The 12,422-nt window shown below is 41.7% G+C and overlaps 1 protein-coding gene across 1 annotated transcript in view; it reads left to right on the top strand.

Moving 5' to 3' along the window:
* The window catches only part of GYG2 (glycogenin 2), a gene marked incomplete at its 5' end in the record, with an annotated part of 40,006 nt that overhangs the window by 26,399 nt on the left and 1,185 nt on the right, over positions 1–12,422 (top strand). Inside the window, 3 exons of the mRNA XM_031935005.1 lie at positions 7,948–7,956; positions 8,156–8,260; positions 9,541–9,648. Of these exons, the coding sequence (XP_031790865.1) occupies positions 7,948–7,956; positions 8,156–8,260; positions 9,541–9,648 (222 nt within the window). The remainder of the gene's footprint in view (positions 1–7,947; positions 7,957–8,155; positions 8,261–9,540; positions 9,649–12,422) is intronic.

Genomic DNA, 12,422 nt, shown 5'->3' with positions numbered 1-12,422 from the left:
GGCTAGTTTTTTGTATTTTTAGTAGAGACGGGGTTTCACTGTGTTAGCCAGGATGGTCTCGATCTCCTGACCTCGTGATCCGCCCGTCTCGGCCTCCCAAAGTGCTGGGATTACAGGCTTGAGCCACCGCGCCCGGCAACTGAAAATATCTTAAGTCAAAAATGCATTTAGACCAGGTGCAGTGGCTCACGTCTATAATCCCAACACTTTGGGAGGCCAAGGTGGGCAGATGACTTGAGCTCAGGAGTTCAAGACCAGCCTGGCCAACACGGTGAAACCCCATCTCTACTAAACATATAAAAAGTAGCAGGGTGTGGTGGCGTGTGCCTGTAATCCCAGCTACTCCGGAGGCCGAAGCAGGAAAATGGCTTCAACTTGGGAGGTGGAGGTTGCAGTGAGCTGAGATCACACCACTGCACTCCAGCCTGGGCGACAGAGCAAAACTCAGTCTCAAAAGAAGAAAAAGAAATATAAGCATAACCTTAAATAACTGGGGAGTGTTATGTTGGCTGACTGCAACACAGATACAAAAAACCCTGACAGAATGAAAAGGACACTAACAAAAAAGGTATTTTGGGCAGGGCACGGTGGCTCACACCTGTAATCCTAGCATGTTGGTAGGCTGACGCAGGCAGTTCACTTGAGCTCAGGAGTTTGAGACCAGCCTGGCCAATAGGGTGAAACCCCGTCTCTACTAAAAATACAAAAATTAGCCGGAAATCGCTTGAACCCGAGAGGTGGAGGTTGCAGTGAGCTGAGATTATGCCAGTGCACTCCAGCCTGGGCAACAGAGTGAGACTCTGTTCCAAAAAAAAAAAAGGGTATTTCGGAGTTCCTGTGTCCACATAATTTCATCCTTTGATCTCATCCCCCATTCTCCCCACCTCTCCATCCTAATATAGGTGAATAGTGGGTTGGGGAAATTGACCTAAAAACATTTGTTATGGTCTACATATTTTCTGATGAGGGTATTTTTCTAAAAACAATGAAGTCTTCAGGCTTTTAAAAGGAAGGGATTGGGGAGAGAGGGGAGGGAGAGCGTCAGGACAAATAGCTAATGCATGCGGGGCTTGAAAGCTAGATGACGGGTTGATAGGTACAGCAAACCACCATGGCACACGTATACCTGTGTAACACACCTGCACGTCCTGCACATGTATCCCGGAACTTAAAGTAAAAACAAAACAAAACAAAACTCTGTTTCACAAAAGGTATGTTGATTGATTGGAGATTATTATATTACTGTCACATTTTCCAAGATAATATTTATTAAACACTGAACAAGGAGTTGAAAATTTGAGCTGTTTTGTATACTAGTTTTGTGACTTTGGATAAATCAATAAATATTTCTGAACATCTTAAAAAAAAAGGGAGGGATGCTGTCCTTACGTATCTGATATATAGCTCACCCTCCGCGTCTATGGGTTCCGTATCTGTGGATTCAACCAAGCTTGGATTGAAAATATTGGGGAAAACAAAATTGCATCTGCACTGAACATGCACAGACTTTTTTCTCTTGTTATTATTCCCTAAACAATACGACATAGCAAGTGTTAACATAGCATGTGCGTTGTAATAGGTATGGTAATTAACCTAGAGATGATTTAAAGTCTGTGGGAGTACGTGCATTGGTTATGTGCAAACACAATTCCATCTTGTGTCAGAGACTTCAGCATCCGTGGGTTTTGGTATCCCCAGGAGGTCCTGGAACCAATCCTCTATGGATATCAGGAGAAATTCCATTTCATTAATTCGCACCCCAGGTGGTCTTTGAAATGAGTTGTGCAACATCACTGTCACCCGCTGTCCATTTACTGAGTTACTCTGGGTATTTTATTTAGGGGAGCTGAAACACAGATTTAAAAATAAAAGGTTATTTTCATAAATCGCAGTAATGTCATAAAAGCTGAGTGTGCGTCTGGGGCTCTTTAGTCCAGTAGCTACTTTGGTATATATAATGATGGCAAGGTTGACGTGTTTTGGTTTTGTTGTTGTTGTTTTTGAGACAGGGTCTCGCTCTGTTGCCCAGGCTGGAGTGCAGCGGCACGATCTGGGCTCACTGCAGCCTTGACCTCCTGGACTCAACTGATCTTCCCACCACCTCCCAGGTAGCTGGGACTACAAGAGGTGCCACCACGCCTGGCTGATAGTTTGTATTTTTTGTAGAGATGGGTTTCACCATGTTGCCCAGGCTAGTCTTAAACTCCTGGGCTCTAGTGATCTGCTCATCTTGGCCTCCCAAAGTGTTGAAATTACAGGCGTGAGCCACTGTGCCTGCCCCAGATCTGTGTTTTTAAAAGTAAAGCTGAATATTAATTTTTTCCACATACATTAATGTATTAAGGAAAAAGTTGCAATTAGTATCTTCTCCAGTGTTTTGTCTTCCAGTATTTGGTGTAGGGAAATGTAGTCAATGAAAAGATCACAGATGTCCTTCAGTTTTTTTTTAAGCTATCAAGGTTTTTTACTCTTGTTTGTAGCACATCTTATTTTATTTATAATATACTTTTTTGTTGAAGTATGCCCTACTTTTTTTTTTTAATTAATTTATTTTTTGAGACAGAGACTCGCTCTGTCATCCAGGCTAGAGTGCACTGGTGCGATCTCGGCTCACTGAAGCCTCCGCCTCCCGGGTTCAAGCAATTCTCCTGCCTCAGCCTCCCAAGAGGCTGGGACCACAGGCATCCGCCACTACAGCTGGGTAATTTTTTATATTTATAATAGAGCCGGGTTTTCAGCATGTTAGCCAGGCTGGTCTCGAACTCCTGACCTCAGGTGATCCACCTGCCTCAGCCTCCCAAAGTCCTGGCATTACAGGTATGAGCCACCACGCCCTGCCTCTACTGACATGTGTAGAACCGTTGACTGTGTCCCATATATCTATGACACAGTTATCTGCATTTTCTGTCAATCTTTCTCCCTATACTTCAGTCTACTGACTTATTTTCTAGTTAACTGATCTCTTTGGCTATGTCTAATCTGTTGTTAAACCCACATTCTAGTTTCAGTTATTATGTTTTTAGTTCAAATTAACATCAGATTTTTAGTTCAAATTAACATCAAGTTAACATCAACGTAGTTTCAATACTACCTTGAATATTTTTATCTTTTTGCCCACTTTATTTAAGGTATTTCTCACATTTAATTATAGTCCATGTCTGATAAATTACGTATTTGGTGGTTTCAGGTGGGTTTGGTTTTGTTGTTTACTTTTGTTTGCTCTTAATTTTCACTCATTTGGTCTTTTCTTGTTGTGTGATAGTTAATTTTTAAATTGACAACCAGACAGGGTAAATGAAAAAAAATTGCAAAGACAATTTGTAGCTCTGAATCATATTATCATAACCCAAAGAGGATTTTTTTTTTTTTAATTCATGTGATTTGATGTGATTTGTTCATACCCTGAGGTAGTTTGCCCAGACCCTATCTGGGGCTGAGCTGGAGGGAAATTGGGCCTCAGTGTTTGTGAGGACCAGTCTATTTCTGGTTCTCCTCTCAACGACGTCACAAAAAAAAGCTTGTGGTGTGTACCAGGGTCCCTCGTTTGTCCTGATTATTACTAGTTATGGGCCCCTCAGCCTCCTAGCACTGCTGGCAACTCTACTTAGTTTCTCAGCTTCCCAGCCTCTTATTTGCCCTGAGTGGAAGTAAGGTACCAAATGTAATGTTTACCTCTTCTGTTTGTCTCTGATATCTTCGCTCCTAATTTTGTGCTACTTTAGTAGCTCTCTGATGTACTTAAAAAACAAAATTCTAGGCCAGGTGTGGTGGCTCACACCTGTAATGCCAGCAATTTGTGAGGCCAAGGCAGGCGGATCACCTGAGGTCAGGAGTTCGAGACCAGCCTGGCCAACGTGGTGAGACCCCATCTTTACTAAAAATACGAAAACTAGCCAGGCGTGGTGGCATGTGCCTATAATCCCAGCTACTCGGGAGGCTGAGGCAGGAGAATCGCTTGAACCCAGGAGGGAGATGTTGCAGTGAGCTGAGATGGCGCCACTGCACTCCAGCCTGGGCAACAGAGTGAGACTCTGTCTCAAATAAATTAAAAAAAAAATAAAATAAAATTCTATATACATTATTTGTGCAGCCTTTTTAGGTATTTTTGGCAGAAGACTTAGTGTGAAACAACAGCTTCACCAATTGCTGAAAGTGGAAAAAATCTCATTTCAGTTCCTGAGCTGATACATATATATTTGTATTTTTAGCATTTACCACCTCCAGCAGTAATAACTTTCACAAATGTATAGCCCATAATGCAAAGGAGTGCTTCCTTTTTTGCTGTGAATGTTATCTCCTTGGATTGTGTACTGGAACATTCTGTGTCTGTTGTCTATCTATTCCCTGCCTCGTCTGCCTTTATGATGTCCTCTCTCAGCTTTCATCTTCCCAGACAGAGCATTTTGTTTTACGCGTCTCTGCATATCTCAGCCTCTCTCTCCAATGAGTTGAGAATTCTTCTCTGGCCTGCCTCCAGTTTCAGAGTCTCTTCTTTCAAGGTGACCCCATCTTCAGTCAGGCTTTTAGGGGATTAAATCAGTAGAACAGTTATTACCTAAGGATAAAAAGAAATGCAGTTTGTAAAAGTCACATTGTATATTCATGCGTTCACAAGCTTGCCAAAAATGTTCTTAAGAGCAGACTTTGAGATTGCTGCATTCTCATCTTAAAATTTCTCTCTGCATGATACGCAAGGAGGAAGTTTCTACTTTTTACTAGTAAAAATAATGGCCATATTTATTCATAAATGTTGGTTTCTGTTTCAGTCGTTAGTATTAATTGTTAAGTAAGCCTGTGAGTCTTGATTAGAAACATTAGCAAGGGCTGGCTGAGCTGCTTCTCTTCCTCGTTTGAATTCATAAGATTGACACATCTGCAGAAGGCAAGCTGAAAACGTCCATCATTATTTCATCCTTTGTAATCAAACATATAACCCGGAGTTAAATCCCTTCCAAGGAAGGATTATACTTCATGATCGGCCCCATGGAACTTATTTATGTGTTTATTGTTGGGAGAAATTAGATTACAGAAACAGATTGACATTTTCCCTAATCCAATTTAAGGAGTTGTGTTTTGAGCACTTCTTCTTTGCCTGTCCGGCTGCTTCATTTATCCATCACAATAAGTGTCTGTGCGACATCTCACTGAAAGCCCCATGACTCAGCGAGTCATTTCTCCAGGTCCTTTTCCTTGATGTGTCAGTATTCAAATCCAAGACATCCCTCTACCAGCCCTGGTTGAAGAAAGAAATTATTCATTTTTATGGGATTCTTATGGTTTATGATAATGCAGTTATTGCATTCATCATTTTTTCCCAAGACCCATTTTGGTGTTTTGCAGACCCTGGAAAATCATGTACATTGCATACAGCCGAAGGGCAAGGCTTGGCGGACACAGAGGCACATACCCAAATCCCGCTCTCTCGCTTGCTAGCTCTCGTGTGCTCTCGTATGTTGGACAGTATCTCTGCCTACAGATTAAACTTTGCAGCAGTAAGAGGGAAGGCTCTACCTGTCTGCCTCATAGGGCTGTGGGGATTAGAAGGAATCATGGCTGAGAAGCTTATGAGTGTCATTCAGCACCCAGCCGTGAGCATCTACTAAAAAAGGAGTCCTGTTATCATGGTTGTCTGATGTCTTTGACAACTTAGAATTTTGTATTACACCATAATTCTTAGAACTTAATTTTATGTTTGGATTTTACATACATAGCTGAGATCTGAAAGAAGAAGCCCATATTTTATTTAATGTCAATTTTTAAAAATTTCTCTCCAGCTGTATTGAGGTATGTATTTAAGGAGTACAATTTGATGCTTTGTTGTATGTGTACATTGTGAAACAATCACTGCATCAAGCTAATTAACATTTTCATCACCTCACATGAATGCTGTTTTCTCCTCCTCCGCCCCCCTCCCCCTACTCCTCCTCCTCCCCCTCCTCCTTCTCCTCCCCCTCCTCCCCCTGCTGCCGTTCTTGGTAATGAGAACATGTAAGATCTACTCTCATAGCAAATTTTAAGTATACAATCCTATATTGTGAACTGTCGTCACCATGCTGTACGTTAGATCCCCAAAACTTATTTATCTTGTATAACTAAAACTTCATATTCATTCCTTCACTAACATACCTTCATTCCAAGCTCCCCACACCAGCCCCTGGCAACCACTGTTCCACTCTTTTCTTCTGTGAGTTATTTAAATTGCGCTTTCATAGGCTGGGCATGGTGACTCTCACCTGTAATCCCAGTACTTTGGGAGGCCGAGGCAGGCAGATCACCTGAGGTCAGGAGTTCAAGACCAGACTGGCCAGCATGGTGAAACCCCGTCTCTACGAAAAATACACAAAAAAATTAGCTGGGTTTGGTGATACGTGCCTGTAATCCCAGCTACTTGGGAGGCTGAGGCAGGATAATCACTTGAACCCGGGAGGCAGAGGTTGCAGTGAGCTGAGATCGCACCACTGCACTCCAGCCTGGGTGACTCTGTCTCAAAAATAAATAAATAAATAAATAAATAAATAAATAAATAAATTGCACTTTCGTGATTATGAGTTAAAATAGTCAAATTTTAAAAAAGTTCATGATTACAGTGTTCTCTTTTACATCTTAAAGTTTCACTAAATCCCACTACTAATGACTTTTGGGAGTGTCCAGTTTTTATACCTTTTTTCTGTTTCTGTGCTCCTGTTCCTCTGCCTTAGGGCATTGCACAAGCTGATCTGCTTTCACGTGCATTTTTCAGCATGTTCTTCTTCTTACTGCATTTCAAGTCATTCTACATCATTGGCTTCTACTCGTCCTTTGGGCTTCATTTTAGATATTACTCCTCCAGGAGTGTCTCCCCCTTTAGACCAGGTGAGGTCTCTTGATAACATTTTCTTTCCTAGAATTGATAACCATTTTCTTTCCTAGAATTTCTCATGGCTTGCCATTTTGTATTTGTTATTTGTTGATTTTCTGTCTTCTTTGACAGTAAGCTTCATGAAGTGCCGATCGTATCTGTATAGGCCACTGTTTAATCTTCACTACCTCCGCTCCATAAACACCTGTGAAATGCATACATTCATGCCTCAATTAGGAGAATGAACTGGACGTTCTCCTAAAAGGGAATGCTAGGATCAGAAATTTGGGAGCTGAGTATCCAAGTGACTGATCTCCACCCCAGCTGACATCACTCAGAATCTCTGGGACCATGGCCTGGGAGTCTGCATTTGAAGGATTACAATTCTCTTATGTTGGCCTGGTGCAGGCAAGAGGGGCTTATGTTGAGGCTCAACCCTATCCACCCCCAAGAATTCCACAGTGTGTTTTCAATGAGGATGTCAGTATTCTGTGATCTCTGTTGCTCACACTCATTAAGCTAACTGCTTTGTGACCTGACCTGATGGGGGCCCCAGTGTTTGGACACAGGTTTGCTTCTTGACCCTGTATTTGTCAAGGTAGGCTAGCTGCTATAACAAATAGCCCCCAAATATGTAAAAGTTTATTTCTTATTTGTATCACAGCCAGCTGGGGGTGGCCAAGGTATCCTCTACTCCATGCAGTCTTTCAGGTATCCAAGATGCTCCTATTGTGCACTGCCTTCTAGGGCAGCTCTTCTCAAGTGAGACTCCTTGGGAGGATTAGGCACTGTTGCTGATGGCAGCCATTGTACATAATGCATTAAGTTATCTCCTCCATATCTAGAATGATGTTAGATATGGACCATCCTTGGGAGAGTTGAGAGAAGAGTCACCTGATTTGTTCTCTGTTTGGTTTTATTTTCTTATGGAGGCCCAGTTCAGAGAGGATGGAGGGATCTTGTTTTTCACCTGGCTGGTGGAAGAAGAGAGGATAGGAATATCTTATTCCTGTCATTGCCCAGCCTAGAGGTGACTCACATCACCTCCTCGCATTCACTCAATCTGCTTGTGAGAATCACTTCCATGGTCCTGTCCAGGTGCAAGGAGATCACAAAATGCACTTGGACATTAGCCCGAGAAGAAGAAGAAACGAAGACAGGTATTGGTGAGCGTGTCACCTTGCCCCAGACCTATCCCGTATCAAGTTATATTTGCACCATGGAGGTAGAATAAAATAGAGTGGGGGTTTTCAATTAAGTTGCATTTATTTGCACGAAGGTTTGACTTAACTTGCCTTTGCTCTTTCTTTATAACAGATGATAGATTGTCCTGCAATTGAGACTCCTGCCATGATAACGTGTGACCCACTGTCCCAGCCTTCCCCTCAGCTTGCAGACTTCACAGAGACTGAACCCACCTTGGTATTCCTCATCTATATGACCTACGCATGGCCAGCTCTCTCATTGCTTGTTATTTTCTCACAGTGTCTAGCGCCATTACATACCAGTGGGGGCCATGTGCTTTTAAAAATTCCTCCCATTTTCTTTTTTGAATGGTTTCTCCCACCTGGAATAAGTTGTGTTGTAATTAGTCTATTTCTCTATTATGCAGGTGGATAAGGAATCTGGCTGTCTTTTCGAACTTACTGTGGGGTTTTCTTTTTGGTCATTTTGTTATTCTCTTCCACTTTGCTTAAAAAAATTAGTAAGAAAAAGATACAGCATCAAGATGTCATCTATGTCTCCATTAATTTTTTTAAACTTTTGATAGGACTTGCACCATGTCTAAAATCAGTATTCCATGAGTATGGATTTTATTTTAATTCTTTTTTTCCCTAAATTTACCCTTATGAATCTGGGATTTTATTGCCACATATCATCAGAAAAGTGGCTTTATGGACACCCCTCTTTTTTTTTTTAAACTCTCAGAGAGACTATCTTAGTAAAATGCTTCTGTAGGCATTTGGTATAAACAAGTCAAATCTCTCTCTGAAAATTTAACTTTCAGGAATTGCATAAGAACTTGTAGCATCTCCTCTTGTCTGAGACGTAGTGGATGGCTCAGAAAAAGTGAGGGGAGAGAAGGTGAGCTATTTTTAGCATTCCCAGAAAAAAAGATCGAGCGCAGCCCATTAATTTTTTTTAAAAAGTTAATTATAGGGCCGGGTGTGGTGGCTCACGCCTGTAATTCCAGCACTTTGGGAGGCCGAGGTGGGTGGATCATAAGGTCAGGAGATCGAGACCATCCTGGCTAACACAGTGAAACCCAGTCTCTACTAAAAATATAAAAAATTAGCTGAGCATGGTGGCGGGTGCCTGTAGTCCCAGCTACTCAGGAGGCCGAAGCAGGAGAATGGCGTGAACTCGGGAGGCGGAGCTTGCAGTGAGCTGAGATTGTGCCACTGTACTCCAGCCTGGGCAACAGAGCGAGACTCCATCTCCAAAAAAAAAAAAAAGTTAATTATAATAAAGATGGGTTCTTGCTATTTTGCTGAGGCTGGTCTTGAACTCCTGGACTCAGGCAATCCTCCTGCCTTGGCCTCCTAAAATGCTAGGATTACAGGCATGAGCCACCACACCTGGCCTCAACCCAATAATTTGATTTTATTTTACCCCAGGATAAAGAGTTCTTCGTCATTTAGATTAGGGCTACAGTTCCCTGCAGCCCACCGCAGACTAATGATTGAATGATTATGTTTTAGCAGCCAGCAAATAAAGTCGAAAGTGTCCCATCCGAGGAAACCTTTGAACCAAGCCAGGAACTCCCTGCTGAGGCCATCAGGGACCCCAGTCTGCAGGATGCACTGGAGGTGGTATTCAAATTCTTCGCCTTGCCCAAGGCTCCCGGTGGGGGCCATCTACCGGCACTGAGGTCAACTGCATGCACACAGCAGCTGTTAATTTTTCAGCCTCGTTTAACAAAAGATAAGAATCGACTTTCCTCTTCCCCTGCCTCTGATTCTTCTGTCTTCTCTCTGGCGTTTGCCTGGGGTGATCGGCTAACTCTCTTTTGCCATCTTCAAGTCTGATCATCACGCCTTTTCTCTCTTTAAAAACTGTTCTGCAAAAGTGATCAGGAGGGAAGTTGAGGGACTATGGTAATTAATGCATAGCAATCCATTTTCTGAAATGAAGAGATTAAAAGCTGAAAATTGGAGGGAGTGGGGCATGCAAATGTTCGAATCCAAATGGGGCATGCAAATGATTTCTTCTTTCCGGATGAAATGAGAGATGCATGCTTTCTGTTCCTTCCTCTTAGAGATGTTCTCATCTTCAACTACATTCTCTCCATGAATGCATTTAATGAAAGCAATTGCTAACGTTTTCTCTTTCTCTTTAAGCATGATCTAATAACACTATTTGGTCTTTAAGTAATAATCAATACAGCTCTAGAGCTAGGTTTAGGTCTAGACTGAAAGTTGGTATTGAACGCATACTTTAGAATGTGACCTACTGTATCCTAAATGTTTTTGTTGGCTAAATGCCTTCCCTGGACAGTCATCCTTGGAGAAAATGTGAAAGTTTTTTTCCTCATTCTTACTTGGTTAATGTTCAAATGCAGCATTTCAAACTTAATTTCTAGAGCTATTGGTTGAGGTCAAGATTTCTTATAAACATATGAATGTATCCCTTCAGCATGTTCCACCCTTGTGGTCATCATTTGAGGCTCTATGAATTGAATCTGTGGTTATTAGTGGGTGACAGGGCATCAGTGTGAGGTTGGGTAGACCTACGTTGGACAGCTCAGACATGTGATAGGTTTGGGATCCTGGGTGAGTTCATTACTTTTTCTTTTTATAAATTATTATTATTATTATTTAGAGACAGGGTCTTGCTCTGTAGCCCAGGCTGGAGTGCAGTGGCATGATCATAGCTAAACAATCCTCCTGCCTCAGCCTTCCAAGGAAATGGGACTATAGGCATGGGCCACTGCAACCAGCTAATTTTTTATTTTTATTTTTTGTAGAGTTGGGGTTTCACTATGCTACCCAGGCTGGTCTCAAACACCTGGCCTCAAGTGATCCTCCTTTTTTGGCCTCTCGAAGTGCTGGGATTACAGGCGTGAGCCACCGTACCCAGCCTGAGTTCACTACTTTGCTTCAGTGTTCATGAGGTGGAGACTGGGTTGCCCACCTCACAGAATTGGAAGGAGGGGTATTAAAAAGGAGAGTGGTCTAGGGAAAGCCCTAGTTAGTGCTTGGCTCATAAAGATGAGGAAAATTTCGGTCATTGATTTGCTAAACTGGGGCACTTTGACCTTCTTCTCCTGTGTGTCCACACTGTCCTCTAGGGGACCTTTATTTAGTATCTTGTATAATACCCTAATTCATCACATTGGAGCAGCTTGCTGTTTTCTTGGATACTCATCTCTTGTTAGCAGAAATGTCACAATCACTGTGTTGTTTTGTCTTGAAAACTAGTATGGGGTTGAGAGCTGTAGGTCCTGTTAATTCCAGAAACATTTCATTCTCAGGAACTGAATAGATCTAAATGCAAGTGCCTTAGAGGGGAGAAATGCTGCAGTAGCCTGAAGTGGACTTTTTAATTTATTTGTTAACTCTTGCTATCACCTTAATCAATAGGATGGCTGTCTTTAAATAAAATATAATATATGGGAATGAGAGTAGAAGGCAGAATCTTATATGTAAAAACCTTTTAAAAGCACTGTGGCAAGTAATTAGAGAAGAAAGTAGTATGTGCTCATGGCGTAAAAACTCAAATATATCTTTCTATATATCTGTCTCTATACATATCATGTATCTATCTATCTGCCTCTTATCTGTTTTCTTTTTTTTTCTTTTTCTTTTTTTTGATGGAGTCTCACTCTGTCACCCATTCTGGAGTGCAGTGGTGCAATCTCAGCTTACTGCAACCTCCACCTCCCGGGTTCAAGTGATTCTCCTGACTCAGCCTCCCAAGTAGCTGGGACTACAGTTGCCCATAATCAAGCCTGGCTAATTTTTGTATTTTTAGTAGAGATGGGGTTTCACCACGTTGGCCAGGTTGGTCTTGAACTCCTGATCTCAATTGATCCACCTGCCTCGGCCTCCCAAAGTGCTGGGATTACAGACGTGAACCACCACACCCAGCTATCTATGTGTTTTCTATTTGTCATCTCTCTCATCTATATATCCATTCATCCTCACATCTAGATAATAGATACATAGATATAGAAGAGATAAATGATAGGTAGTAGATAGCTAGAGATGGTAGATAAATGAATGATAGAGTGATAGATAGATAGAAAGAGAGAGAGAGATTTTAGATAAACAGATAAATCATAGAGTGATAGATGATAGATAGAATGGATAGATGGATGGATGGATGGATAGATGGATAGATAAAGTGATAGAAAGTACATAGGTAGATAGAGATCACAGATAGATAAATAGGTAGATAGATGATGGAGTGATAGATGACATGATTTATTGATAAATAGAATGGATGGATGGATGAGTGGATAGATAGAACATAGGTAGATAGATGAGACAGATGATAGATAATAAATGGTTGGTAGATGAGACAGATGATAGATAGATAGATAGATAGATAGATAGATAGATAGATAGATAGATAGATAGAT

This window comes from Piliocolobus tephrosceles, chromosome Y (assembly GCF_002776525.5).
Source record: "Piliocolobus tephrosceles isolate RC106 chromosome Y, ASM277652v3, whole genome shotgun sequence".
NCBI classification, from domain to species: domain Eukaryota; kingdom Metazoa; phylum Chordata; class Mammalia; order Primates; family Cercopithecidae; genus Piliocolobus; species Piliocolobus tephrosceles.
This window is presented reverse-complemented; position numbering and strand designations above follow the sequence as displayed.